This window comes from Fukomys damarensis, unplaced genomic scaffold (genome assembly GCF_012274545.1).
Source record: "Fukomys damarensis isolate Sample0158 unplaced genomic scaffold, DMR_v1.0_HiC HiC_scaffold_33, whole genome shotgun sequence".
Classification (NCBI taxonomy): Eukaryota; Metazoa; Chordata; class Mammalia; order Rodentia; family Bathyergidae; genus Fukomys; species Fukomys damarensis.
Window position 1 is genome coordinate 53,096,641 of NW_022900945.1, and position 27,626 is coordinate 53,124,266.

The 27,626-nt window shown below is 46.7% G+C and overlaps 1 protein-coding gene across 1 annotated transcript; it reads right to left on the reverse strand.

The window, feature by feature from the left end:
- Positions 1–5,270: 5,270 nt before the first annotated feature.
- Them4 (thioesterase superfamily member 4) lies at positions 5,271–26,107 on the reverse strand. Its single transcript, XM_010616552.1, has 7 exons — positions 26,066–26,107; positions 25,230–25,352; positions 18,639–18,822; positions 15,098–15,254; positions 14,066–14,176; positions 10,626–10,750; positions 5,271–7,124 (listed from the first exon to the last, which is right to left on the reverse strand). The coding sequence occupies exons 1-7, from the start codon at positions 26,105–26,107 to the stop codon at positions 7,084–7,086; spliced, it is 783 nt and encodes a 260-aa protein (XP_010614854.1). The 3' UTR covers positions 5,271–7,083.
- Positions 26,108–27,626: the final 1,519 nt, after the last annotated feature.

Consider the following 27,626-nt stretch of genomic DNA (forward strand, 5'->3'; position numbering starts at 1 on the left):
CTCCGGCGGGACTCGGGGCCGGAAAACCACCTCACAGCCCTTAGGTGTCCCCTTCATACACCGGGAGCCCCCCACCGGCTGGCCCCGGGGCTTGGGAGAGGAGTCGGGACTGAGAGGAAGCAGCCAGCAAGGGACCTGGCGTTTTGGAAACCCCAGGAGGGGGACGAGGGTAGCAGACAGTGCTGGGCAGGAGGTGGGGACAGGTAGGGGAGCTTGGGGGGACGAGTCTGGGCGCTCTGGGTGGGTGAGTGGGGAGCAGGGCTCTGCCAGGGTCAGCTGAGTTGTGAATTTTTTTGGCGGCATTATTTTCTCTATTGAATGAAAATGGCCAGTGTTTAGTGAAAAGCCCCAGTTTTTAATTTACCAAAATAAAGCAGATTCTAAAGATCTGAGCTGTGCAGGGCTGGGGATTTAGCTCAGTGGTTCCGCTGCCTGCCTTGCAAGCACAAGGACACGAGTTCGATCCCCATTACCAATAAATAAATAAATAATAAAAAAAGAACGGTGCAAAGTGGATCCATGAAGACAAGGACAGTATTTTGACAGCTTCTGAAAGATCCAACTGACTGCATATGGAAAGTTAATGTGGCTACTGAGCCAGGCCCATTTTGCTAGCTGCCCAGTCCAGAGATCACAGTTTTGCAAGAGTTCATTTGCACATTCGTAATGACAATAAATCAGCAACTGACAATTTGCTATCTTACACTGCATATTTAATTGCTGTGCTGGGTTACAGCGATATCACAGGATCAGTGGGAAGCTTGACAGGTTAGGAGTGACACAGGTTCTTTAGAACCATCAAAACCGGAATTTCCAATGCCTGGCACGCCAATCTGAGATTCATTATGTTAAAAAAAAAAAGAAAAAGTTTATTTGCAAGGCAGCTAAGCGCGGAAGGGAACATCTAAGCTTCAAGTCCACCTCCCTGAGGAAGGGACTGAGGGGTATGGATGGGATGTAAAGCCTCAGAGTGGTTCAAGGTGTGGGAAAGGAGAGTGGAGGTAATCAGTGGTCTGTGCAGATGTGATCAGACTCCTCGGTCTTCTTGTTCGGAAATCCCTGGCGCTGGCTAATCTGCTGGAGGAGTTTTCAGCCTGATGGATCGGAGGTAAGGAGAAGGTATCTGTGAGAAGCGACTCTGAATTAGGAGTCTGGAGAACGGAGGAGGTTGTCCAAAGCTGTCCAATGAGAGGAAAACGAGGACCTTGGAGAAAGTGCTCCTTCTCCCTTTCCGCTCTTGCTGCTGTTTCACGCATCCCGCTCTTCCCTAGCTGTGGGCTGAGGCCTGCTCTCCAGGGTGGCCGTGGAGGGGTCTCAGCTGATGCCTTCCGGGAGGTTTCCTGGCAGCATGAGCTTTGGCCTCACCTCTTCCCCAAAGGTACGAATTTAGCTCAGAGAAAACAAACTCAGCTCAGAGAAAAGGAAGCCTTCTAACCTGGACTCTAGAAAAGCAAAGAAAAAGAGAGCAGTCACTGAAGGCTCGGTGTAAGTGGGCGCTCCTGCTGAAATGATTCAGTTTGTCACCCAGCCTCTTTCACTTCCAGTTTGGGACCCATGGGTGATGCTGTTTGGGGGCCGCCAGTCACTGACGTACAACTTGTACCTGGAAGCCCACCCTGGGCCTCCCCTGGCTGGGGTCCACAGAAGGCCTAGCTGTGGCCTAGCGCCAGGCCATGTTCGACAATCAGGACCTTCCCGAGGCTCCTTTTACATCCCAGACGGAAAGGAAAATAACTGTCACATTTTGAAACTAAAGAATCAGCTGGCTCCGTGCTGCTTGTGGATTTTTTTGCTTTATTCTGTTTCAGAGGCTTCGATTCTCGCTGTGGATAAGAAGTGTTAGCGGGCACCTGGGGGAGAGGCAGGAGCGCTTTCCAATGCTGGCTGAGCACTCCAACACCAAAAAGAGACTGCCTTGGCAGAACGGGGAGCTAGAAGAGTGTGGGGAGTAGAAGCAGGTGCTGAGTGCTGTGCCTCAGGGTCCTGGGGGGCTGGGTATTGGGCGGGTTGAAGAAAATTCAGGGCTGTGGTGTAAGAACCTTGTGTCATAAGGGCAGGATAAGTGGGTGGGGGCTCTGGGCTGCAGCTGCCTGTGTGTGCACACGGCAGACAAAGGAGAATCAGCCAAGGATAGGGCAGGGAGCTGTGTGGAGGCCCAGGGGAGCCGGCGGCCGTTTTGGAAGCAATTCCCAAAACATCAGAGCCTTGACTCCTTCTTAGCTGAACTCAGATTGCCAAGAGGCAGCGAAGAAGAACCTGCATGCTTAGAACACTGCAGTGACAGATCCTGCAGGCTGTGTGTGTGTCTGTCTGTGTGACTCTGTGTGTACTTGTGGGGTTTATAGGCCCTAGGCAGCCTAAATGTCCTCCCCAAACCCAGACAATAACTTGTGGTGGGTGATTCCTTCAACCAGTGGGCCACTCACACACTGATTTGCCATTGGCCCACCTGCCCCTACGTGACAGTAAGTCACGTAAGAACGCGTTCCTTTGAGAAAGCATGTTAAGTGACTGATTATCCGCCCATGATATTCCGAGCGCCTTTCCTAAGAACTCTAACTCAGGGGTGTCACTAACTGGGACGAGCTCGGGGGCCAAGGATGGGTGATGGTGATAGAACTTTTATAAACAGTCTGAAATAAAAAAGGTAAGATAAAAGGAATGTCACTAGTCCTGATTTCCTAACTCTGACCCCCACGTTTGTGGGCTGGAATGGCTAAAGATAAACATCCTAAAAGAGAATGCTACATTTGGGTTAACATTGTTTCATCTTGTGACCATGATTTGTGGTAGGAAGTGTGGGAACTAAAATGTCTTATCACCTAAAATAAGGTCACGATTATGAGACTCCTAGGAAAGACAGACTGTCACCCAGTCCGGGGTGGGTCGTGTGGCACAGCCTCTGATTCAGGCCGAACCTTTGCTAGTGAAGCAAACTTTTTTTTTTTTTTTAATTTACTCCTACGTCTGTGTGTGTCATTAACCAGTTCCTTCCGCAACACTAGCGACTTCAGGGCCCCAGGCCCCACTCCTCCGGTCACAGGCATCCTGGAGGCCAGTGTGTGTCTACCCCGGATGGTCAGATGTGTCCGGAGCCCTGGCGAGGCACTGCCCGAGAGCCCGGAGCTGGGCGGCGTGAGGACCATGCTGTCTCCAGGAGGTGGCTCAGCTCGCAGGAGCTCTGAGCACTGTCCCTGCTTGTTCCACTTGGACCTCTGTGCTCCGCAGACAAGGAAAACCCCACCTTTGGGCTGTTTTCTTTAGCAGATCCCCCACGGTCACTCTTCTCCACCTCCACTCTTCCTACCGGCTCCAAAATCCCAAGAAAAGTCTCCCCTGTGGAGTCACGCGCCTCCTCTCCTTTCCGTGGCTGCCGTCACATCACAGGGTGAGGAGGTGATGGCCCCAAGACCTCTCCCCAAAGGTCAGAGGAGAGCTGGGAGGGCTGCCTGCCGTCAGCTCAGTCCTGTTAGCAGAAGCCAGGAGGATGGAAAGGAGGGCAGACTGAAGACAACCAGCGCCCATGACCGAATCTCAGCGGTTCCGAATTTGCTTCTTCAGAGATGAATAGAAAAATGAAGTGGCCAGAGGCAAGAGGAGGGGGCTTCCTGACGGGCCCTGTGACCATCTCAAGAGTGCTCCCCCGATTGTGGTGTCATCAGTACAGGGCCCTCACCAGAGTCCAGAGGCGGCCAGGACTGTGTTCCTAGACCTCCAGAGCTGTGCGCTACGTAAACCTCTTTTGTTCACACACTTCCCAGCCCCAGACACTTGCCTATAGTAAGAGAAAGCAGATGAATACACTTTGTACACCCTGCATATTCCTTTACTCACTTCATGTCCATGAAAATCCTGGGAAGTAGGGGCCAGTGTGACCTCCGTGTGACAGACAGGGAGGTGATCTCAGAGGCTGATCAACCTGCCCAGAGTCAAGCAGCCAGGACCCCGCAGAAGCGTCTGCCTCAGGCTGATGCTCCAACTTCCAAAGGCCCCAGGCTGCCGGAAGGCCTCCCCTGCGGAGGTCTGGTCAGGATGGGAAGCAACAAGGAAAAGGGCCTGGGCCAGCCCTGGCTGCAGATGCGGTTTCTGCTAGTTCTGTCTGCTGTGTTAGGGCCAGGGGTGCCCTCCGGAAATCACTCTACTTGGGGATGTGGACACGTATTTCCTGAACACCTGTCATGCACTGTGCTAGGAACTATACGGCTATTTACCCTTCGAAGCCCCACATCATTCCCATGGGTCGCGCGCCATTTTCAAAATGTTTTTATTTTATCAGAGTGATTCTTGCAAGCAGGTTAGAGTTAAGCCTTATGGAAACAAGGTTTATTATTCTTAAAAAAAGTGTATTCCCTCCACCCCGCACTGTTTCCCACTTTCAGATTCAAGCACTTCTAACTACTATAGCTGTTTCTTTTGTTTTTCAATCTTTTTTTTTTGTACCAGGGATCAAACTTGGGATCTTGCGCTTGCGAGGCAGGCAGGGGCACCACTGAGCTAAATCCCTGGCTCTTTTGATTTAAAAATGTACTTATAGTATTACTTCTTAATTTTTTAAGACAGTGGATCCTTGAGTTATGACCAGCCTTGACATATGAACAACTTGGGTTACGCCTGGAATTTTTATTTTAATTTATGAATAAAGTCTTGAGTTACAACCCGAATGCCTGCTGACTGTGTTTCCAGATGGTTTCAGATACAGATTTAACCCTTAAAGAGTTCTGGAAGGAACATTCCAACATCCTTTCCTGTGTGGGGTTGAGAAATCCTGGGCCAGCGTCTCTCAGGACACGGAGGTCTGCCTGACACAGGAGGGAGACTTTGAAGACTGTGTAGAGGAGCCTGGGCCTTCAGTTGACCGACTTGAGTTACAACCAGCCCTCGGGAACAAATTGGGTTTGTAAGTCAAGGGTCTGCTGTATTAGTTCTGGACTTGACAAAGTACTCTGGTTTCATCTCTCTTACTATCATTTCCATATTTCATTTTGAATTAGAACCTATTAGAACCTATGGGACTTCAAAATGCACATGCTAGATTTTTAAGAGCTTTGTAAGGATTTATGTATGCAGTGGCAAAATGTTTAAATTTGTCTGGCGATCCTGCCTCAGCCTCCTGGGTGCTGGGATTACAGGTGTGTACCACCATGGCTGGCTAACGTTTATTATTTATTTATTCATTTTTGTTTTGTTTTGTTTTTTGAGACAGGGTCTCACTATGTAGTTGAGACTGACCTGGAACTCACTATGTAGCCCAGGCTGGTCTCAAACTCACAGTGATCCTCCTGCCTCAGCCTCCTGGGTGCTGGGATCACAGGCGTGTACCACCATGCCTGGCTAACATTTATTGTATATTGGAGTCAACTGTCTTTTCAGGAACAAAATAACTATTGCGAGCCTCAGTCCCAGTCTTCTAACTCTTGGTCTTCTGCCCTGTTATTTGTTACCCATTTTAAAAACTAACACTGGTGCATGTTTATGGGGGACAGTGTGATATCTTAATATGCATATACAGTGTGGAATGATCGGATCAGGGGAACTAGTGTGTTTATCATTTCAAAGGGTTGGCAATGCTCTATGTTGGGAGTGTTCCAAATCCTCTGTCTTATTTTGAAATATATGGCTGATTGCTGCCAACCATAGTTACCCTACTAACACATTAGAAGTCATTCCTCCTATGCAGCCGCACCCCTGTATCTATTAGCCATGTCCTATCCCTGCTTCTCTCCCAGCTGCTGGTAACCACTCTCTGCTATGACTTTAGCTTCCAAATAGGAGGGAAAATGTGGTATTTGTCTTTCTATGCCTGCCTTATTTCACTTAATGTCCTCTAGTTCCATTTGTGTTGCTGCCGATAACAGAATTTCATTTTTTATGCCTGAGTAATATTCTATTGTGTATTACTGTCAATTTGGACTCCCATGACTTTATTTAACAGTTCTCCCAAGCTTTATCATAAATCAATACAGTGTACACTTAGGAAATCTTAATCCTTCCTAGTATCAGTCTAATAATTAGTTTTGAAACTTGCTACATAAAAACCTTTAGGTACCCTTCAAGCCACTAAGAGGATTAGCTAGTTGGGAGTATCTGTGCCACTATAGATAGCATTTTAATCGTCTATATTCTTTGTTATGTATTGTTGCATTACAGATCACCCCAAATTTTAGCTGTTTAAAATACTATCTCAAGCCATTTCCAGGGGTCAGGAACCCAGCACCATGTAAACAGCACAGGTCTGGCCTAGGTCTGCACTCTCAGGAGGTTTGGCTGAGCTGGAACCAGTTCCTACCTGCCGTAACCTGTCCACAGGCCGCTGCTGAGTGACAGGGCTCCCCTGAAGCAGATTTCAAAACGCGGGGAGGCAGAACGCCCCGATAGAGGCCACAGTCGGTCTATAATCCAGGGCAAGACACCACACTGCTATGTTAGAAGTGAGTCATAAATCAGTGCACACTGGAAGAAGAATTACACTCCACCCTCTGCAGGAGTGGATGTCAGGACGGTACCTGCGCTCGACAGCTTCACAGTCAGCCCAGATGAACGTCCTCCTAAGTGGGGTAGCCTCTGGGAACAGTCAGGAATGCGTCTCAAGCACTTACCGTGTGTCACTCATTTAAAATAAAGTTGGCCGAGCCGGGCTAGGACTCCGGGCAAGAGATCTGAGGTTCCGTGCATAAAGGAAGCGATTGTGTTTCCCACCCTGGCCAGACAGGTGTGTTTGTTCAGCTGCAACAAAGATGGCTGTGTAACTCCAATGTGTGAGACACGCACACATGTATGTGTGCACGACCCCACACTTACTCCTTCATTCGGTTTCCTACATTTCCAAGTTTGCGGTCCAAGTTTCAATGCAGGTTTCTCCTTCAGTCTGCAGTGGGGCAGATGCCACGGTTGTGCGACACTGAGGAGCCCATTCAAGCTTTTGGAGATCCACAAGGGGGCGGTAAACAGACACAGAGAGCAGCTGAAGCTCTCGGGGACAGAAGGTGGAAGGGAGCTCTGGGCCTGGTGCTCAGAAGGCAGGTCCTGAAGGTCAGTGTCAGCAGGCTTCCGTGAAAAACGAGGTAGGATTCTCCAGAAGCTCTTCTAAGCCAGTTTTTTATTAGGATCCAGCTTTATGAATAAGCCTAAACAAAATAAGAGGATGGTTATAAGTCAGCTGACTTCGACCTGACCACCAAACTAATGGAAAGACACGTACAAAGGAAGGCATTTACAATCCTATTTGTGCCTTCAGTCTCTCTGCTCACTGATTTTTCAGTTGAACAAAAATCAGCTTTTGGCTGCCACAATACTGCACAACCTCCCCCGGATAACTGGGCCCTCAACTACTAGGCCATTTCATGGTTCATTACCACTTCCATTAGAGATAACCAGCGAAATGAAGAAGAGAAGTGAAATTACAACGGAGCCATCTGGTACCTTTATGATAGGAAAAGGTTTAGTCAGACAGGAATTACAAGGTACAGCCTGGAATGGAGTTATAAATTGACTGCAGCTTCAAATTATTCATGATCCTTCTCCTACTCCTTTATCTATCATTCCTGCTAACAGCTGATACTTAGGTGAAAAACAAATTTCTTACAGGATACAAAAAGCACTAACCGTAAAGGGAAAAACATAATAAGCGTGACTACATTAACATTAAAATTTTCTGTTCATAAAAAAGATAGCTTAAAGCAAACAGAAAATCACTTACACACTGGAAAGAGACAGGCGCTATATACATATGTACATACTTATCCATATATACATGTGTGTGTGTGTGTGTGTCAACAGAAGGGGTAGTGCAGCATGAAGTATAAAAGGTATGCCCATAAATCAGCAAGAAAACGAAGAAAAGAAAAAAGATGAGAAAGCAAAGGAATTGCATGGAATGGAAAAAAATACAATAAGTAAACATATGACAAGATTCTCAACTAATTTCAGTCAGGAAAAGGCAAATCAAGATCCCACCAAGATACCATTGCGTAGCGATTTGAACTGGCAAACATCCAGCAGTCTGACTTTAGCAACTGTCAGAGAACATTCAGACACCACTGTGACTCCCTCGCAAAGCTGAATGCGTACTCTGCAGCCAGAAATTCTGCACCTCAGTGCGTGTCGTGTTGGCGAACCTTGCAGACGTGAGTGCCCAAACTGCAAGCCAAACCCACTTATCGCGAGGTGCCAGTGCTGCGATTAAACCAAATACTGGGGGAGTTTTCGTTTAGAAAGACTCCTGCCCTGGGTTCGCTGCCACTGGAATATAACAGGCTCTCACCTGTACACACCACCAGGAGACCCAAACCAGGAAAACGTTCACAGCAGCTCCCTCAGGACAGTCAGAGGCTGCCGGAAGAGACAGCTCTTCGCGGTGTAGTCACCCAGGGAGCACTATTCAGCAGCAAAAATGAGTGACTGCACGGCCAGCAGCGGGGATGAACCGCTGCCACACTGAGCGCCGTGGAAAGGACAAATCAAGCCCCAGAAAAGCACACGCAGTATGTGTCTATGAGGTTCAAAATCAAACCGAACAATATATTCCTTAGATATATTCTTTTTTAAAAAGTTTTATCTATTTTATTTTCTAACAGATTAGCTGTTTTTGTTTCAACATTTAGGCTTTTGATTCATTTAGATTTTATTTTAGTGCATGGTGAGAGACATGGGTCTAGATTCAACCCTCTCAGGTATAACCAGTTTTTCTAGCACCATTTTTGTTTTTTCAGTACCAGGGATTGAACTCAGGACCTTGTGCTTGCAAGGCAGGTGCAGTGCCACTGAGCTAAATCCCTGGCCCAGATAAAATTATTCTTGATGAAAATTTGAAAAATAAAAACAAGAAGGCACAAAAGAATGGAAAAGACAAAACTAGATTGCTAGTCCTGTACCAGAGGTGACTGTGTGTCCTAAGTCATCTACATGTGTACGCCCAAGGTCCCTTACAATAAAAGAGAAGGAAAACCCCTGACGTTCAGCCTGTCTGATCCGAGGCCAGTGAAGGGAAGGCTTCGAAGGCGCCTCACTTGCAAAGGCCCGGGGGTGGGGGGGAGCCAGGAGCCGCGCGGTGCTCCAGACTGCAATCGGGAGGCATTCCTGTGTGGGGTTTCCAGTCACTGCCCCTGGAGATCACCCAAGGAAGGGTCTGCCACCTCGAAGATGGCAGTAATAGGCTGTAATTTCCTTTCCTCCCTGGAAGGCTTGACTTTGAATTCTTTGTCTTAATTTGGCCCCATAAAATCTAGCGCCTCCTGGTAATCCACTCACATAACCACTTTTCTAAAGGTACAGTGGAGGGCGGGGGATTTAGCTCAGTGGTTCCACCGCCTGCCTCATAAGCGCAAGGTCTGGAGTTCGATCCCCGGTACCAAAACAAAAGAAACTAAAGGCACAGCGAAGTCTCCCTTTCGATCTGCCTGGTTCCCTTCTCAAGAGAAGCAAGTCGTGTGTGCGATCTTCAGGAGACATTGTGCATATGCGCGCATAAGCACTGATCTTCCCTCCTCGCTACTTTTTACTGTGAAATAGTTTCAAGCTTACAGACGATTGTGAAACTAGTACAAAGATGTATTTCTCCCCAAACTGTTGGAGAGTTAGTTGGCAAAATGCGTGTAAAATGACAAGTTGTTCGTTACAGTACTACTTGCAAACTGGGAAAACACACCCCCGATGTCTCCAGTTCCACGCAGCCACAAGATTCCTTCTACTTTCCCTGACTCTTCTCTGACCGTCCGCACCTGGCCCCCATCACGTCTGCCGGCCTGCAGATGGCACCCTCACCCTGCAGGGGCTCCGACGCCCACGCCACTCTCCGTGGGACGCCGGTGCTCTGTTCCTGGGGCTCTGACACCTGTGCCGGGGCCTCCCCTCGTCACTGCGCCCACTGTGCCCACCCTGCCCAGTGGCCTTGGAACAAATTATCGCGGAGGGAAGGAAAGAAACGACAGCCTCTTCCTTCTTCCTACACTAGGGGTCGCATACTCTACTTACTATGCTGCTTCTTGGGTTTTCACTCAGTGTCTGTCAGCGAGAAAGCTCCTTCCTAAGCTCCCTCACTCGTCCCGTGGCGGCACAATGCTCCGCAGTCTTCTCTATGGCACACACTAAATGCCGTCTGGGGATGAACTACGAGTACTTAACCAATTTGTTTAGCGAACTTTTTGCTATTGCAAGTAATAATGGAATGTACAAGTACGGGAACTATAAGACAAATATGTTAAACGCTGTTCACATATTAGTACATATACCTGTGAGATAAAAGCCCTGGAAGTGATTCAAAGCACACGGAAATTTATAATTTTTTTTTTTGATACAACGCCTCGTTATATAGTTCAGGCTGGCCCTGAACTCACTAGGTAGCCCAGGCTGGCCTTGAACTTGAGTCGATCCTCCCGCCTCAGCCTGCCAAGTGCTGGGATCACACATGTGCACCGTCACCATCATACCCGGCATAACTTTGTAATTTTGATGATTCTGGCAAAAGCCCTTTACGTGTGGCAAGACACAGTACAAGGAACCTGACTTGTTCTGTGGATGACATGTAATTAAGAATTGCTGGGTATGGGTGGTTCATAAAACCAAAGCAAACAAAACAAAACAAAACTAGAACCCAACCCAACCTCCCAAAGAGTGTGGCAGCTCCTTACTTGTTGCCTCTGAGTACAAGGTCTCCTCATCGACACTCCGAACATTACAGGAAACAAAAACTTTCCTTCCTTCGACTTTATCAATTTGGCTCTTCATCACAACCACAGAACAAAGGGGGATAGGTCTGCAGAAGTGGAAAAAAATACCCATTTTGGTAAGGTTGTATAATATTGACAGATGATCAAGGGCACGGCAAGGGTGACTTCTGTGACACTTGGCACCGGCGAGCAATGACGGAACCTCGCTCGGGGCTCGAGTCTCTTGCCTCTCTCACCCTAACCCAGTACCCCTGCTCTCCCAGGCTGCAGAATGGATGGGGAAGCTCCAGGCCGCCCCACCGGGCCGGGTTCTGAGACACGGGGATTCCAGCTCTGTGTGGCAGGGACTGTCCCGTTCAGAGAACAGGTCTGAGGGGAGCTGAAATCCCACCAGGAAGGGGAAACAGGGCCCTGAGGTGGTGGTCCTCCGTCTGCTTTCCATTCTTCTGTCAACCTCGATTTCTCAATTCCCTTAGACAGCAGTCACTGGAAGGACTCCTAATGACAAGCGTCCGGTACCAGCTTACTGTTCAAGCCAGTGCTGTCCAAGAGAACTTCCTGTGATGATACAAACGTTCCGGTATGTGCTGGTCCAACATGGGACCCCATGGAGCTGCTGAGCACTTCAAATGTGGCTGGTATGCACTGGAAATCGGCTCTTTATATTTATATAATTTTGACTAATGTGTATATAAACAGCTACATGTGACTAGTGGCTACAGTCGCTTTTGGGAATCCTGGAGGTTTCCCACAGTGGGAAAGGTATCTCTTTACAGGTGAGGTTTCAGTTGGTGGAGACATAAGGCAGGGCATGGAAATGTGTTTTCTGCTTCTACGGGACCACGACGTGGGACAAAGGAACAAGTCCAGGTAGAAAGAAAGTTCTCACTTTAATGATCCCCCTGCTGAGATTAAAAAATTGAGATTATTATGAATAACTTCACATCAATACATTTGAAAACTCAGAGGTAATGGAAAATATTTTTTAAAATGTCACTAAAAGTAAAGGATTAGAAAGCCTGAAGAGCTGAACGAGGAAGACACTGAGGTCCTAAAGGACAGAAAAGCTACGCTGGTGAAGGAGCCAGGTCTCAGAATCACCTCATGGGAAAAGTCCCTCACTGCCCAGGATAACACAGGACTGATGGAAACGAAATCACCCCCTGGCTTCGCTAGCAAACTGCCGAAAGCTGTCTCTTGTCAGTCCCCAGGACTGAGAGATTATCTTTACTTATATGACACCCTGCCTATGTTATCCGTATGTTTACCAGTTTATTTGCTCTCGGTTGCTTTTCATCCTCTTGCCTATGGGACTGTTTTCCTTCTGTTTCTGAAGTACAGCCTGCACAAGTTCCCTGAGGATTACCCTATTGTCCTGTAAACGCTCCAGTTTTGTTTAAGGGAAAACACCTGACTTTGCTGTGACTGTGGCTTCACCTGTTTCTGGCAGCTTTGAAGATAATTTATTTTACAGTTGTTCTGGGAGCTTTACTGCCAGTGTAATGGTGCCCTCTAGCTTCTGAGAAGCAAGATGACTGCTACAGGTGCCCTCCGTGTCTTAGACGGGACTGCTTTTCAGATCTCTGTATCTCTAATAGTCTGCATTTTTCTGTATCTTCCCACGCAGCTTTATATCGATGTATCCTGCTTGATATTTGTTAATTATGCTTTCTGTACCCATGGGTTCATGGTTTTCTTTAGTTCTAGAATATGCTCACCTACTTTATCTTCAAATACTGGGTCTCTTCCACCCTCTCTGTTCTATTCTTCTAGGACTCCGATTAAAGAATATTATAATACTGGTGTCCTCAAACACAAGTGTGTGTCATGATAGACTCCTTCAGGCTATGTCTATGTGACAGTTGTGTAACTACTGTGACAGTTGTGCTGAACACAATGCAGCCCAGGCAGTCACTCCACACTTGCTCACACTGCAAGAACCTGTTTACCTCATGGAATATTTTACAATCGGGTAAGGGTAGCCTGTTGTAAGTTATTTTATAATCAAATGGGAATTTAAATGGATTCTTTCCGAGTTAATAAATGCTTTATGCGTTCTTGATTTTAAATTTTCCTTGTAAAATTTTGTGCCTGTTATCTGATAACATTCTGCAGAAATATGACTTATAAAAAGCACTAAAATGATATGTTAAGATGGTAGCTTACCCCCTGTAGTGCAGATGAAGCAGGACACAGACTCCTAGTACTAATTTTTTTTTCTTTTTAGTACTGCGGATCGAACTCAGGACCTTGTGAGGTACGCAGCGGAACCACAGAGCTAAATCCGGCCCCTCCTAGTACTAATTCCGACCATGATTATAAGCAGCAGCTGCCCTCTAATCATACTTTATATCCAAAGTGCCTGATCTCCAGGTAAGATTATAATAATTAAAGCTTTAAGATTGGTGCAAATGACCTTCTAGGAGTTCAGAGACCAAGGCTAAGGAAGATTATCAGGCTAAGAGAACATCCAATGTTTTGGCCCTGACCCTCCAAGGAGAAGCAGGACCCGGGGCATGAGGGCCCCTGTAAGGGGTCTGCAACTCCAGGGAGCCATCCGGCCTCCTGAGCAGGGTGGTGCTGGACCCGAGGACAGGAGTCAGCCCGCATGCAATCTGCAAAAAGCAGATCAGTAAAGAGGAAATGGCCCCAGCTGTGTCACAGCTGTGTGACTGAAGGTCATGTTGGGCTTTGTTTCTGATGGATCCCAAACTCTGTGTGAGGTGAGGCAAAACTTTTATAATTTTTTATACAGTAGATGTTGGTGCTTCACCCAGGTGTTTTTTTTTTTTCAATTTTACAGAAATGATGTGCCCTAGCCTGGGGTGATGGCACACACCTGTAATCTCAGCACTCTCAGAGGCTGAGGCAGGAGGACCGCAAGTTTGAGCACAGCCTGGGCAACATAACAGCGAGATCCTGTCTCAAAACACGAAAAGGGGCTGGGCATGTAGCTCGGTGTGAAGGTCCAGCTTCAATTCCCAGTACCTCAGCCCCAGTAAAAAACCCTGGAGCCTGCACGGCTCACACACAGAATCCTGAGAGTGCCTGCGAGCTCAGGGCCCAGGCAGGCCTCCTCCTGACCACCACGCGTGGGTGTAGGACTCCAGCTCCCTCGTCTGAGACAGGGGCGGTGCTGAGGAGCGCCGTTCACTGGGGAGTTCGTCTGCGTGCTCAGCTGCAGCTGCCCTCTGCAGGACTTGAGAGCTTGGCAAGAGCTCAGCCTCAGGTGGCTTCCTCACCCGCACTGGCTGTCCTGCTCCTCCCTGTCCCGCTCCTTCTCTCTGGACACACGCTCTTCCCTAATAAGCACCAGCACACAGAGCTTTGTCTTAGGGTCGGCTGCCGGGGAATCTGACCCGTGACACCTACTGAGAGGGAAAGGACGGTTACAGATTTACCTTTTGTAGTTGATGTTGAGATTGGCAGTCATGACAACGCCTCCAGCTCTAAACGCACACATGCCAGTGGTAGCATCAATCATGGTTGCAATGGCGCCACCGTGAGTGAAGCTGGTTACAAGAAGGAAAGAGAAATGCAGTCAGAAGGCCCAGGAAACTGGAGCTAAACATCTTCACAGTCATTTAGTTTTTTGTTTTTTGGTTTTTGAGACAGGGTCTCACTGTGTAGTTGTGACTGACCTGGAACTCACTATGTAGCCCAGGCTGGTCTTGAACTCACAGTGATCCTCCTGCCTCAGCCTCTCGAGTACTGGGATCACAGGCGTGCGTCACCACGCCCGGCTTCACACAGTCATTTGGAGAGGCCCTCTGAGTCTGCGTTCAGGACACTGAATGTCAAATCAATGTCACTGTGCTTAAACCACAGTAGTGTGGTCTTAAGCGCTTATAATAAAATCATAATCACATCACAGCAGGCAAAGATCTAAATTATAATTTAGAAAATTTCTATTTTTACTAAACAAACGACACACATTCACTGTTTACAAATTTAGGTATGGGCTGGGGATTTAGCTCAGCGGTTCCACCACCTGTGCAAGGTCCTGAGTTTGATCCATACCAAAAAAATAATTTAGGATATGCAGATTAAGCAGAAGAAAAAATTAAGGCCCATAACACTACCATCCAGTCAGGGCTAAACCACTGTTTACATGTTACTTACAGTCTCTCGAGTTAGACTTGATTGCCCTGTGTCCTACATTAATATATTAAAATGTTAATAAACAATATAGATAATACGTATTTTAACAATATACTATAAACATCTTTCAGTGTCAATAAATATATATTTACATTACCATTTGGGGGGTTATCGGGGATCAAACTCAGGCCCTTGTGCTTGCCAAGCAGGTGGCAGAACCGCTGAGATAAATCCCCAGCCCTTGCCATTTTAATGTTTTCTCTGCACCCCTGGATACATAAGGAAGCCAGGAGAGAAAACCTTTCTTATCCACACCTCAAGGGCATCCTTACCCGGGTGCGCCCTGCAAATAAGGACCTGCTTGAAAAAAGCAAACTACTCTTTTCTCAGCATCATTGCAGAACATCACGTATTCAAAGCCCAGGCCGTCCTCAAAGCTTCGGGTGAAAAGCCGGGCCTGTGAAATTTGTTCTTTCGGAAGCTTTGGGTCTGTAAAGAAACAAGTATATTGGCAAAGTTGGGTGAGAAACAGGAGGGAAACGCCACGGCAGAAGTGCTTGTACTTGGCTTGACTCACTTGCCCACTGATAAGTGATGATTTTGTCAGCTGGGGAAAAAACTAAAAGGGGTGGGAAGGTGGCCAGGACAGAATACAGCTGGTCTAATTGGGGACGAACTGAACACACATTAAACGAAAACAAGTACTTAACCACACATGGGAAGCACAAAATACAGTCTGCAAATGCTAACAGTAAACTGGATAAAACGGCAAGTTACAAACAGGAACTCTTCTTGGAGGAGTAAACATGGTTTAAATGAAATTTAAAGAAAATGAAAAATCTAACAGTAACTCTAGCAGACCTGAGGTTAACCTGTTAGTTGTACTGAATAAGAAACAGGGTTAAGGGCCAGGGATTTAGCTCAGTGGTTCCGCCACCTGCCTCGCAAGTGTAAGGTCCCGAGTTGGATCCCCGGTACCAAAAGACAAAACAAAACAAAAAAGAAACAGGGTCAACTTCAATATTCAGTGTGATTAAGATGCTAAGTCCCCCAGTTGAGAGTAGAGCCGGCAGGGTCATGAAATCAAATTAGTGGGTTGCAACCAGACTTTACAAAGAAACAGAATTTGCTGGCCATGGTGGCACACACCTGTAATTCCAGCACTCGGGAGGCTGAGGCAGGAGGACTGACACGAGTTCAAGGTCAGCCTGGACTACAGACAGACCCTGTCTCAAAACAAAAGAAAACAGAATAGTTCACATATATTCTGGGACGAAGTACTAGTGCCACTGTTTAGATACGGTTTCTTCACTCAGAATTCCACGAAGGGCGGGTGTTCTGCGCTGAGTCAAAATGTAGGCCACTTTGAAAGCGACTGACTTAATGAAAGGTACATTTGTCCTTTCATATCTATTTTAAAAGTGAATCCTCTATACGCTTAGCTTTCTTTCACAGGTCATCGTAATTTGTCATGTATAAGAGTATTTACATCTCTTTCTACTGAACTACATTTAAACACTTGGAAGAGGACGCGAGATAGGAAGACCTGGGAGAAGTGAGACTAGGGAGGGTGTCCTTTATTCAGGCCTCGAGTCTCCTGGGCAGGCACTCCTTTAGGCTGTGTGCCCAGCGGGCACGGACACGCCCACAGAGTAGTGTCCAAGCAGCTGCCAGGGAAAGTCAGGACTCGGCGGGCCAGACGAAGAAACTTCAAATCGTGGCAGGAAGAACACGGCCTAGAGGTCAAGGCAGAGGAGACAGAAACCTGGTGAGGGCACAGCCCACGTTTATCGCAAAGTGCCAACACCACAATTAAATCTGAATGCCGAGGTTTCAGTTTAGAAAAAACAATTGTATATTAACTTTTTTGTCTTAAGAGAACAAATAGCACGCATGCCATTGGTTTATCACCATGGACCAAGGAATTAAAATTCTTAGTCTTGCCCCAGCCTAGAACTGGCTCCTTGGCTCCCTAGTTTCTCCATACAATGACATGAACGTGACATCTCTTCTCATGCTGACGTCAGAATGACATGGTCATCTTCAGGGCTAGATAAGCATCTCATTTTTTACATAAGCGTTCGAAATTTCTGGTCTGGATCACCAAACCTCGAGAACATCTCACACACACAAAAAAGGGACAGCGGAACATGTCTGTTTGAAACACAGAACCTCACACCCACTGAAGCACAATCTGCCCTTGACAAGGCCCAGCGGTTTCTCACTCATGCAGCAGAGGACGACACTGGAGGTGGCAGAGGAGTAAAATCAATTTACACTGCGCATGGGGGGTGGTAACTAGGGATTGAACCCAGGGCCTTCACACTGAGTTCCATCCCCAGTTGTTTTTTTTGTTTTGTTTTTGTTTTTGGTGTTTTGAGACAAGAGTCTCACTATGTAGTTGAGACTGATGTGGAATTCACTATGTAACCCAGGCTGGTCTCGAACTCACAGTGATCCTCCTGCCTCAGCCTCCTGAGTGCTGGGAGCCATGCCTAGCGCTTTTTGTTTGTTTGTTTGTTTTTTTAAGTAGTGTCTCACTAATCACTAAGTTGCCCAGACTGGGCTTGAACTGGTGATAATCCTGCCTCAGCCATGCCTAGCTTTTTTTGTTTGTTTGTTTGTTTTTTTAAGTAGTGTCTCACTAATCACTAAGTTGCCCAGACTGGGCTTGAACTGGTGATAATCCTGCCTCAGCCTCCCAGAGTGCTGGGATTACAGGTGTGCATCGCTATGCCCAGCTCAGATTCACATTTTGAGCCACTGGGACAGCTGGGAGTAAGGGGGGCTTTGAGGGTAAGAACGGAGGCGGGAGGGGTTACTGGATCACTGTAACATCTCAAAGGCAGCAATGCCCACCAGATTCAGCACTTAAATCAGCGGCTCCTTCCATGAAGCCATTTTAGAAGAGCTGATCAAGCAGAAGCCAGGCTGCCCTAAGGTAAAGACTTTTATTTCATTGCGTGGATGGTGGTAGAACAGAATATTACAAATTAGTTACATTTTAAGTTATTTGTAAAATTTTAATTTAACAAATTAGTAATTATTTTTGATGGAATCCAGGGCTTTATGAGTGCTAGGCAAACGTTCTACCCATCTAGCCCTAAAGTTAATTTTTAATAAATTAATTAATAAGTTTAATCATTTAATAATTAAAATACAAATTAACTTTCCCTTCATTTATGTATAGAATAATTCTTAACTCTAAACTGAAAGGTCTAAAAAGAAACTTAAGAACTTCACTATTTTCTCTTGTTTATAGTAGTTTTCCGTCTGTTTCACTCACGCCTGCACCAGGAAGACTGAGGTAAAGTCCCTTGCCCAAAGTCATGTGGCTTTAAATTGTGGAACGAGTGTATCAGCCTAGAAATAACGTTATTTTACCTTCGAATTAGGGACCCACTCGCTTTTGGATAGACTCTTGGTCCATGAGACTGAATAAAATTACCAAAGGAGAACAGAGAAGGCGTACTAAGCACTGAGACAAGGCAGTGCCCTAACAGCGGTGTGTGCTGGGTGTAGGGCACGTTGCTTTGCGGTTTTAGAGCTGCAGTACGCGGGGGAGGTCTGAGTGCTCTGAGCTCCTTAGGGTGATGGTGCCAGGTGACCGGACAAAGGCAAACCAAGAGATTGGTGACAACAGCCTCCACAAAGGGTCCTGGGAGAACGCCAGGGTGGGGCCATGTTGTTCTGACAGTGGCTTTACATTCTCCCATAATCTGCAAGACCTCCTGAGATTTCTGGCCTATAAAACTGGAGGCTACAGAAGTCCCCATACTATACTCGTTCTCAAGTAATAACCAGTACTTCAATGAGTTCTTAGTTTTCGATTTGATGATCCAGTGTCACTGTCGGGAAAGCAGCTGTGCCTACCAACGAAACGGGTCTGGAAGTCTTGGAAGCTCTGAGGGCTGTGATTGTTCGAAGGCAAGCGTTTCCAGGAGCCCGCTTCACACTTCCTCATGAACTGGTCAAAGAGAAGTCGTAAGTCCTTGTTCCAGCTGGGGTTGGGGAGAGCATGGTCCCTGTTGACGACATTCTCAGACGCAAATGACCTCTGAAAGAGAGGAGGAAGAGAGGGTAATAGGAGATGCATCCTCTTCGGGAACATACTCTCTCATTTCCAAGAACTATACTCTGGCTTTTCTTCTTCCCATTTCAAAACTGAAGGGATGGGCCAGGGCTCTGTGCCCACCTCACAAGCTCAAGGCCCTAAATTCGATCCCTGGTACAGGAGAGGGGGGTGGACTGAAGGATCGCTTGGCCCAAGCTCCTGGAGAGAAGTGGGAGATTTGGAAAGCGTAAATGATTTGCCTGACATCACTCAGCAAGCCCCTATGAGCCAGAGACAAAGGACCGACATGATCGCCCACGTAACTGCACCCGAGGATCCTGCACAGGAAGCTGGCGCACAAGGAATGGATTTCACTTCCGCTTGCGGGTTCAAGTAAGGCTCGAACATCAATCAGTTGTGTAGAAATAGGCCAGCTGGAAAGAGTAACAAAGACAGAGGCATACTGCGTGCAAAGCAGGGAGGCACGGTGCAGTTCTACAGGGCTTTATTACAACTGCACAAAGTAAGTGCTGATGATCAGCCCCATTTTACAGATGATGAAATTAAGGCCTCAAAGAAAACTGCCACAGTGCAAGAGGAGCACGAGATGGCTGCAGAGACACAGGCAAACCTCAAGAAGAAGCAAAGTGATGGGCCGGGGATTTCGCTCAGTGGTTCCGCTGCCTGCCTCACAAGTGCAAGGGCCGGAGTTCGATCCCTGGTACCAAAAAAAAAAAAAAAAAAAAAAAAAAAAAATGCAGACTGCTTTGAACTGTACCCAAAGTGTTCTCTGAGGTGGTCTTGTTTTTATCTTGTAGTACTAGGGATGGAAGCCAGGTCCTACCTTGGCTACATGCCCAGCGTCTTTCATTTCTGAGACAGGATCTTACTAAATTGCCCAGGCTGGCTTCACACCTGTGACCTTACTGCCTCAGCTTCCCAAGTAGCCGGATTACAAGGTCACACCTGGCCTGAGATTTTAAACAAGGGAGTGACATGATCAGATTGGCCACAGTGTGAAAGACAGCAGGAGTGACCGAGGCTGGAATCGGAGGGCTGTTTGGAGGCTACTCAGCAACTCAGGTGAGGATTATGTCAGCACCTGGCGGAGTCTGGGGCCCAAGGAAAGGTGGAAACACCAGAGCACATCCCAGGTTTCTGAGCTGTGAGTAGGAGTGACAGAGTGAATTACCAAGCAAAGGAACACAAGAGAAATAGAAGGGGCCGGCGAAAGAGGGCCTGGTGTCGCAGTCATCAAAGCTTGTATCCACGGCGTATTTCTGCTGCTTCAGTACCCAGGTGACAGCTGGAACATTGCAGGGGCACTGGAAGGCTCAGAAGACAGAGTGTGACCCAGAAGGAGTAGAATAAAGCAAACGCCCAGATACCAGACGGGAAAATTGGCTCTTTTAACCACTGCAGAAATCTCGAGACAGTTAAGGCCCGGAAGCCATCCCTTCCAGCACCCTTGTCACTTCATTCGGATTTAACGTAACCTGGATTGTGTCCCTGGGCCAGAACAGGAGCGCTGCTCCTGATGTGATGAAAGAACCAGCCTCCCGCTGACTCATGGGCTGGCTGCAATTTCTGAAGAACAGGGGAGTGCAGATCCGCCTCCCTTGGGGACTCTGCGCAATTAAAAACCAAAGGGAGTCCACACTGTGCACCAGCGGGAGGGAAACGCGGCAGGGACGCAGGGCTCTGCCTTTAGCCCAGGACTGGTGCTTTTCTCTGGTGTGTCTCATCGGGTTATCCCTTTGGAACCCAGCTCAGAAAATCTGGGAAGGAAAGGAAAACAGAAGAACTCTCCCTGTAACTTCTTTATTTTTTGTTTTTTTTTTTCTATCTACCTGTTATACTTTGTGTTTTTCTGGCATAGCTTTGGTAGCAAGATTTTTTTATGGTCCTGGGGATGAACTTAGGACCTCACACATGCTAGGCAAGCGCTCTGCCACTGAGCTCCGTACAGGTTTTGCAGAGTCCATAATGGGACAATGGGGTAATGGTAAAGTTCATTCAATAATCTGTGTATTTCTTTTTTTTTCTACACTGCTTATTCCCTCAGATGTGTCCATCTAGTTTTATTTTTTCATTGAAAATTGAACATATTTGGGGGATAAAAGGAGGTAATTGCATACATTTATACAATGTTTAATGATCAAATCAAGATAATTAGCATTTCTTTGTCCTTAAACATTTACCATTACTTGGTGTTGAGAACTTTAAACTCTTGTCTTTTGTTTAATAAAGTGAGTTTTTATAAACTTGCCGGGCATGGTGGACGAGGTCAAAGCCAGCCTGAACTACATAGTGAGAACTTTGTCTCAAAAAAACCACAAAACATAAACAGTTATAAACTATAGTCCCCCTACTGTGTTGGAAAACTTAGTACTTACTCATGTGTAACTGTAGTTTGGTACTGGTCATCCAGCTTCTCTCTCTCTCCTTCCCTCCTTCCCTTCCTACAAGTGATCACTACTCTACTTCAATGAAATAAACCTTTTTAAGGCCGGGGATTTAGCTCTGTGGTTTCGAGTTCGATCCCTGGTACCAAAAATAAATAAATAAATAAACAAACCTCTTTAGTTTCCACAGATGAATCAGAACATTTAGGATCTGCCTTTTTGTGAGCACTCCTCCAACCTTTTGAAATGTACTTTTTCTTAATATATTTGTCATCTCAAAATTTCTCAGCACAAAAAAATCCTTTAAACTGATGTACTATACTGTGCTTAATCATTTTTATTGTCTCCAACTGGATACACTGCTGCATGCTGCAACCCTAGCACAAGAGGCTAAGACAGGGATATCTGGAGATCAAGGCCAGCTTGGGCCATCGCAGTGAGACCTTGTCTCAAAAACGAACACTGAGTTGATGATCTTTTGCTGCTCTAAATGAAAATGTTTTCTGAGACATTATGAACACAGTATTCTCTCACTTTTGGATTATTTCCAATATAAATCCATTCCCAGTCATGTAGTTTTCAAGTTCCTGAGCTCTAGAAGTAAGCTAGCAAACACAACGCATCATAGATTAATATGCACTGACCAGTAACAGGGCTAGTGAGAGGCGCAAGTGTGCACAGGCTTTAGAAGTACGAATTTGGGCTCAGCCACCGTTCTCTTCAATGGTTACAGTGGCAGCTTTGGCAGCACATACACCAAAGCCCAGTTATGGGAGACAGTTTTAGAGGACACAAGGACAAAGATACATGTATTTTTCAATATTAAGAAATACTTACATTTGACATATGTTTATGACATAAAAGGACATAAATAGCACATCACACTTGTGATTTCACAAATGTAACTTAGGATGGAGCTAATTTTTTTGTTGTTGTTTTGTGAGACAGGGTCTCACTATGTAGTCGAGACTGACCTGGAACTATGTGGCCCAGGCTGGTCTTGAACTCACAGCAATCCTCCTGCCTCAGCCTCCCAAGTGCTGGGATTACAGGCATGCACCACCACGCCCAGCTTAATTTTAAAAAGGAAGTCTAAAGAATCATGAAGGTGGTATTTGAACAAAACATTTTTTTTCCCATTATGTAAGTCAGTAACACAGTTTCTGTTTTGTTTTGTTTTATTTTTGAGACAAGGTCTTATTATGTAGCTCAAGGCTGGCCTTGAACTCACTAGCCCAGGCTGGTCTGGAACTCATGGTGACCCTCCTGCCTCAGCCTCCCAAGTGCTGGTATTATAGGTGTGCACCATCATGCCTGACCAAAACCAGGTTTTACAAAGTTCCATCTGGTGCCACTGAAACGGGAAGAAGCAATAGTGGGGCAACCAGGTCAGAGACTGCTGAGAAGAGCCGGGTGAGATACGATCAGAATCTTAATGAGGTACAGAGTACTGAAAAGAAAAGTTTTAGGAGATATTTAGCACCCTGGAACCAAAGATGAGGGGAGTTACTGATTGTGGGGAGAAGCACACAGAGGAGTCTTGATTCCAGAGTTGTGGCTTTGAAGATTCTGGTGGTTAGAAGGAAAAGGGGTGTGAGGGTGTGAGTGTGTGTGTGTGGCAGAGGGTATGTGGAAGGAGAGAATAGGAGTGGGTCTACTAATTTTAGTTTGGGGTAGTTTGTTTCCCTAGATGGCAAAGAAAAACAAAGTTTTAGTTCACGAAGGTGAGAACCAAGAGACGCCTGAAATACGTGAACTTGTGAATTCACAGAGACAACACCTGAGGAGGAAACGTTAGTGATATGCATTACTCTTGGTTACCCTAAATAGGTCACGTTTGATCTTTGGTTACACATTTATAAAGGCGGGCCTTATAGGAAAAGTTATGACTTCTTTTATGTCTTCTTTTAAGACTAAATTACTGAACAGAAAGAACCATGACTTATAAAGATTGTAAGTACTAATACTTAAATACTCTCAGCACAGATTACAAGGCACCAATGTATAATTAAATCAATTCATCTTTATTGTAAGATCTACACAAGATGTTTTCTAAAGGGCAAGATGGTACAGGATTAATGAGAAATCTGTACTAGTTTTTTTTTTTTTTTTTTTTTTTGGTACGGGGATCAAACTCCAGACCTTGTGTTTGCCAGGCAGGCAGTGGAACCACTAAGCAAAATGCCAGGCCCCAACCTGTGCTAATTCTTTAGCAGAAAGCTCCAATAGAGATGCTATACATACACATTTAATTTTGCAAATTTGACACCGTTGCCTAAACTAGATTGTAAACTCCTTTACAAAAAGGACTGTTTTTCTTTTTGGTATCGGGGATCAAACTTGGGTCCTTGTGCTTGTGAGGCAGGGGGCAGAATCATTGAGCTAAATCCCAGGCTCTAGAAAGGACTGTTTCTTAATCTATATATGAGGTGGGATTGACAAGTACGGTGAATATTTAAATTTAAAAGACACATTGCCATTAATCCCTCTCAAAATTCCCCTTTCAGATCCCCCCTTTTTTTTTTGGTTTTTAGAGACAGGGTCTAACTTACGTAGTGAGACTGACCTGGAACTCACTGTGTAGCCCAGGCTGGTCTCGAACTCACAGCGATCCTCCTGCCTCAGCCTCCCAAGTGCTGGGATTACAGGTGTGCGCCACCACACCCGGCATCTGCTCTTACTTTGAACACATTTGTCACACTGTTCTTGCCACTTTTTAAAAAAAATATTCTTTTATTTTACTTTTTTTTCTTGGTAGGGAGATGGGTTTAGGACCTTGCACTTGCCAGGCAGGCGTGGCACCACTGAGCTAAATCCCTGGCCCCCTCTTGCCACTTTCTAAAGCAGTTCTGAAGTCCTCTTTCAGGAATGTCTCTAGCTGCACAGCTGTGGCTGTCGCCATGACCTGAAACGTTTACCTTCTATCTTTAGTCATTTTGACTTTGAGGAAAAGCCAGAAGTTGGATGGTGCAAGTTCCGGTGAATAAGGTGCATCAGGACACAGTGTAATGTCTTCTTCACAAGCCTGCCTTTCTGTTGGACAGCATTTGACAGCAGCACTCACCTAACTTTTGATCGTACCTCCTAAAGACACTTATGAAAGAAGACTTTCAGAAATGCCATGGAAAACAGTAAGAACGACAGAAGGTGTGTTTGAATCGAGGGGTAGTATTTTTAGGAGGATTAATGGCAATGTGTCTTTTACGTAGTAGTTTTTTTAAAATTAAAACGTTCACGGTGCGGGGACTTAGCTCAGTGGTTCCGAAGCCTGCCTCGAAAGCACAAGGACAAGGACCGCGCCCTTCTACCATACATAAATAAATAAACAAACAAACGTAATTATACATTATGATCATCCCGTGCATATCACAGTGGCCACAATGACTGGAATATTCAAGCTTAATTAACAGTAACTGAATACACCAATGATGCAGCAACAGGTGATATTTATCATTATGTTTCAGGCATGGTGTTAAACACAGTCCTTGTGTTATTAATCTTGTAACAATCTTTAGAGGTGGGGTACAATGCATCATCTGAAATTCAGAAGCCTTCTACCTGTTCCGAGTTGGTTACCATTCTCAGAAATAAGATTAGCGAGAGGCTATCAGGATTAAACCGCCCGAAGGGATGGACAATGACCCACTTGCGAGTTGGGCCCTACAGCCTACGATGGCGGGGGCACCTCTACCGTGTATTTTCAAGGTGACCTTGATTAACTTTCCCTTATTAACATCAGTAGTAGAGCTTGTCTGTTCCTCAATAACCAGTCCAGCAACCTGCACGGCTTCAAAACTTAATCACAGACCTGTAAGGCCAAGACTCTGGGAGGCCGAGGCAGAAGGATCGCAAGTTCGAGCTCAGCCTGAGCAATTTAGCGAGCCAGACTCAAAATAAAAGGCTGGGGATACTGCTTAGAGCGAAGATCCTGGGTTCAACCCTCAGTACCGCAGTGTGTGGGGGCCCAGCACCACCAACAGGCCAAAACGAAGAACCCGGAGTCACCTTCCCGTCCGACAACAGGGTCCCAGGGTTGGATTCGCTGCCTAGGAGCTCGCGTGCGCTGGCGCAGAGTAGCCCGACCGCTTCCAGGCTCTTGGGCCGGGGTCGCCCCCCGTCCCGAAGATCCTGGGTTCAACCCTCAGTACCGCAGTGTGTGGGGGCCCAGCACCACCAACAGGCCAAAACGAAGAACCCGGAGTCACCTTCCCGTCCGACAACAGGGTCCCAGGGTTGGATTCGCTGCCTAGGAGCTCGCGTGCGCTGGCGCAGAGTAGCCCGACCGCTTCCAGGCTCTTGGGCCGGGGTCGCCCCCCGTCCCCAGTGGGCGGGGCTGTCCCTCGCACTTCTAGCTTCGGCCTTTGAGTTCCGGGCACTTTCCGCCCCAGCCCGGCGCCGAGCGGTTTAGGATGTGGGACTGCGCTCCTCTTCCGCCTGCGAGGCTGTCCTGAGGCTTCGCGCCCGCCTACCCTGGCAGGTCTGGGAGTCGCCTCTCTCGGCCGTGCTGCCGAATCAGTGCTGTTTCTCTAACATCTTCTGGATTAGATTGGATTGGCTGTTTTTTCTCCTCGTCATGGGTTGCTTCTGTCTCTGCATTTCTTAGGATCTTTGGCCAGGAATTGGATGTCAGATATTGTGAAATTTACCATGCTGGGTGCTGGGTAGTTTTATATTCTTGTAAATCTCTTTGAGCTTTGTTCTGGGATGTAGTTAAATCACTTGGAACAGTGTGATCCTTCTGTATGTATTGAGGACAGATCAGTGATTAAGCAGGTTTTCTCAATCGGACCACTTTGGCGTTGGGGGGCCAGATAATTCTTTGTGGTGGGGAAGGAACTGACCGTCTTGTACACTGGACGATGTTTAGTTGTGTCCCTGGCCATCCCACTTATGCTAGCAACACCTCCCCGCAGTCCTGACCTTCAGAAATGTCTTCAGACATCGCTGCAAGGTTCCTCAGGGAGGGAAGCAAAACTTCCCGGGTCCTGGGCTAGTTGTTTCCACTACTGAGGAGAGGCCCTTTCGAATGCCCGTGAGTTGTGGAGCTTTCTAGCCAGGCTGGTGGAAACGGCTGTGCTCTCAGCCCTGCAGGAACACTGGACACTTTTCTAATTCTCTCGTTTAGCTCTCCCGGCCTCAGTAGCTTCCTTTTACCCACGCAGTACTCTGCTCTGTCTAGAGCTCCCCACGTCTCCAGAGTTCTCTCTCTGGGCAGGTCCCCTCTCCGGCAGTGTCCCGTGAACACTGGCTAGGGGCTCCCAGACTTTTAACTGTGCTTTCTCAACTTGGGGTTCTGTCCTAGGCTCCATCCTGGATACTCCCTTTGATACGGAAAACTTTTGTGTGTGTGTGTGTTGTTTTCTTTTGAGACAGGGTCTCACTATGTAGTTCAGACTGACCTGGAACTCACTATATAGTCCAGGCTGGTCTTGAACTCACAGCGATCCTCCTGCCTCAGCCTCCCGAGTGCTGGGATTACAGCCGTGGGCCACCAAGCCTGGCCTGATGGGGAAAACTAATAGTGAAAACCCAGGAAAGGTCACAATGTAAAATAACTTCTGGCCTTGGCTCTGTTTAGTTCAGAATTAACTGGCACCCCAGGCATCTGGTCTCCCTCAAAAGTTTTGTAAGTGAAAAGAATCATTGTCAGCTTTGTTGACCAAACACACTCCCTTCCCCTTGGCCAGAATAGATAATTCTCGAAGGTAACCTCCCCTGACAACTGCGCCTGGGTTGGAATTCAGCTACTTTGCCACCGTGTTTTGGGGATCAGCAATGTGAAGTGAAAATGCAGTGTAACCAACGGAATGAGATCAAGGCTGTAAAAACCCTAAAGAAGGGGTTGTAACCCAGTGGGGATGATGGGCACCGCCATTAGGTGTCATCAGTCCCCACTGATGGAGTAAACGTTTTTTATTTTACTTCCATTTTGCCACCTCTCTGTGTGTCACTTGCCAATTCCTTCTGTAACACCTTAACTTAATGCAGGGCTTTCTCCTCATTTATTTCTTGACTTTTAAGGATCAATATCCTTTATCACTAGCTGTCCAGTGGCTTGAAAATGGTTGTTTCACAAGATGGAATCAACACAGCGCTTTTTTTTTTTTTTTTGAAAGGATAAAGCGTGGGGGCCAGGGATTTAGTGCTCGGTGGTTTTGCCACCTGCTTCGCAAGTGCAAGGTCATGAGTTTGATTTCCGGTACCCCTCCCCACAAAAAGAAAAGAAAAAACGGTGCACATACATAACTGTATGCTATTTAGCCATAAAAAAGATGGAAATTCTTTCATTTTCATCGATATAAATGAACCTGGAAAAACTTACACCTGGCTGGGTATCATTTAGCTCAGTGGTTCCACTACCTGCCTTGCAAATGCAAGGACCCGAGTTGGATCCCCTGTAAC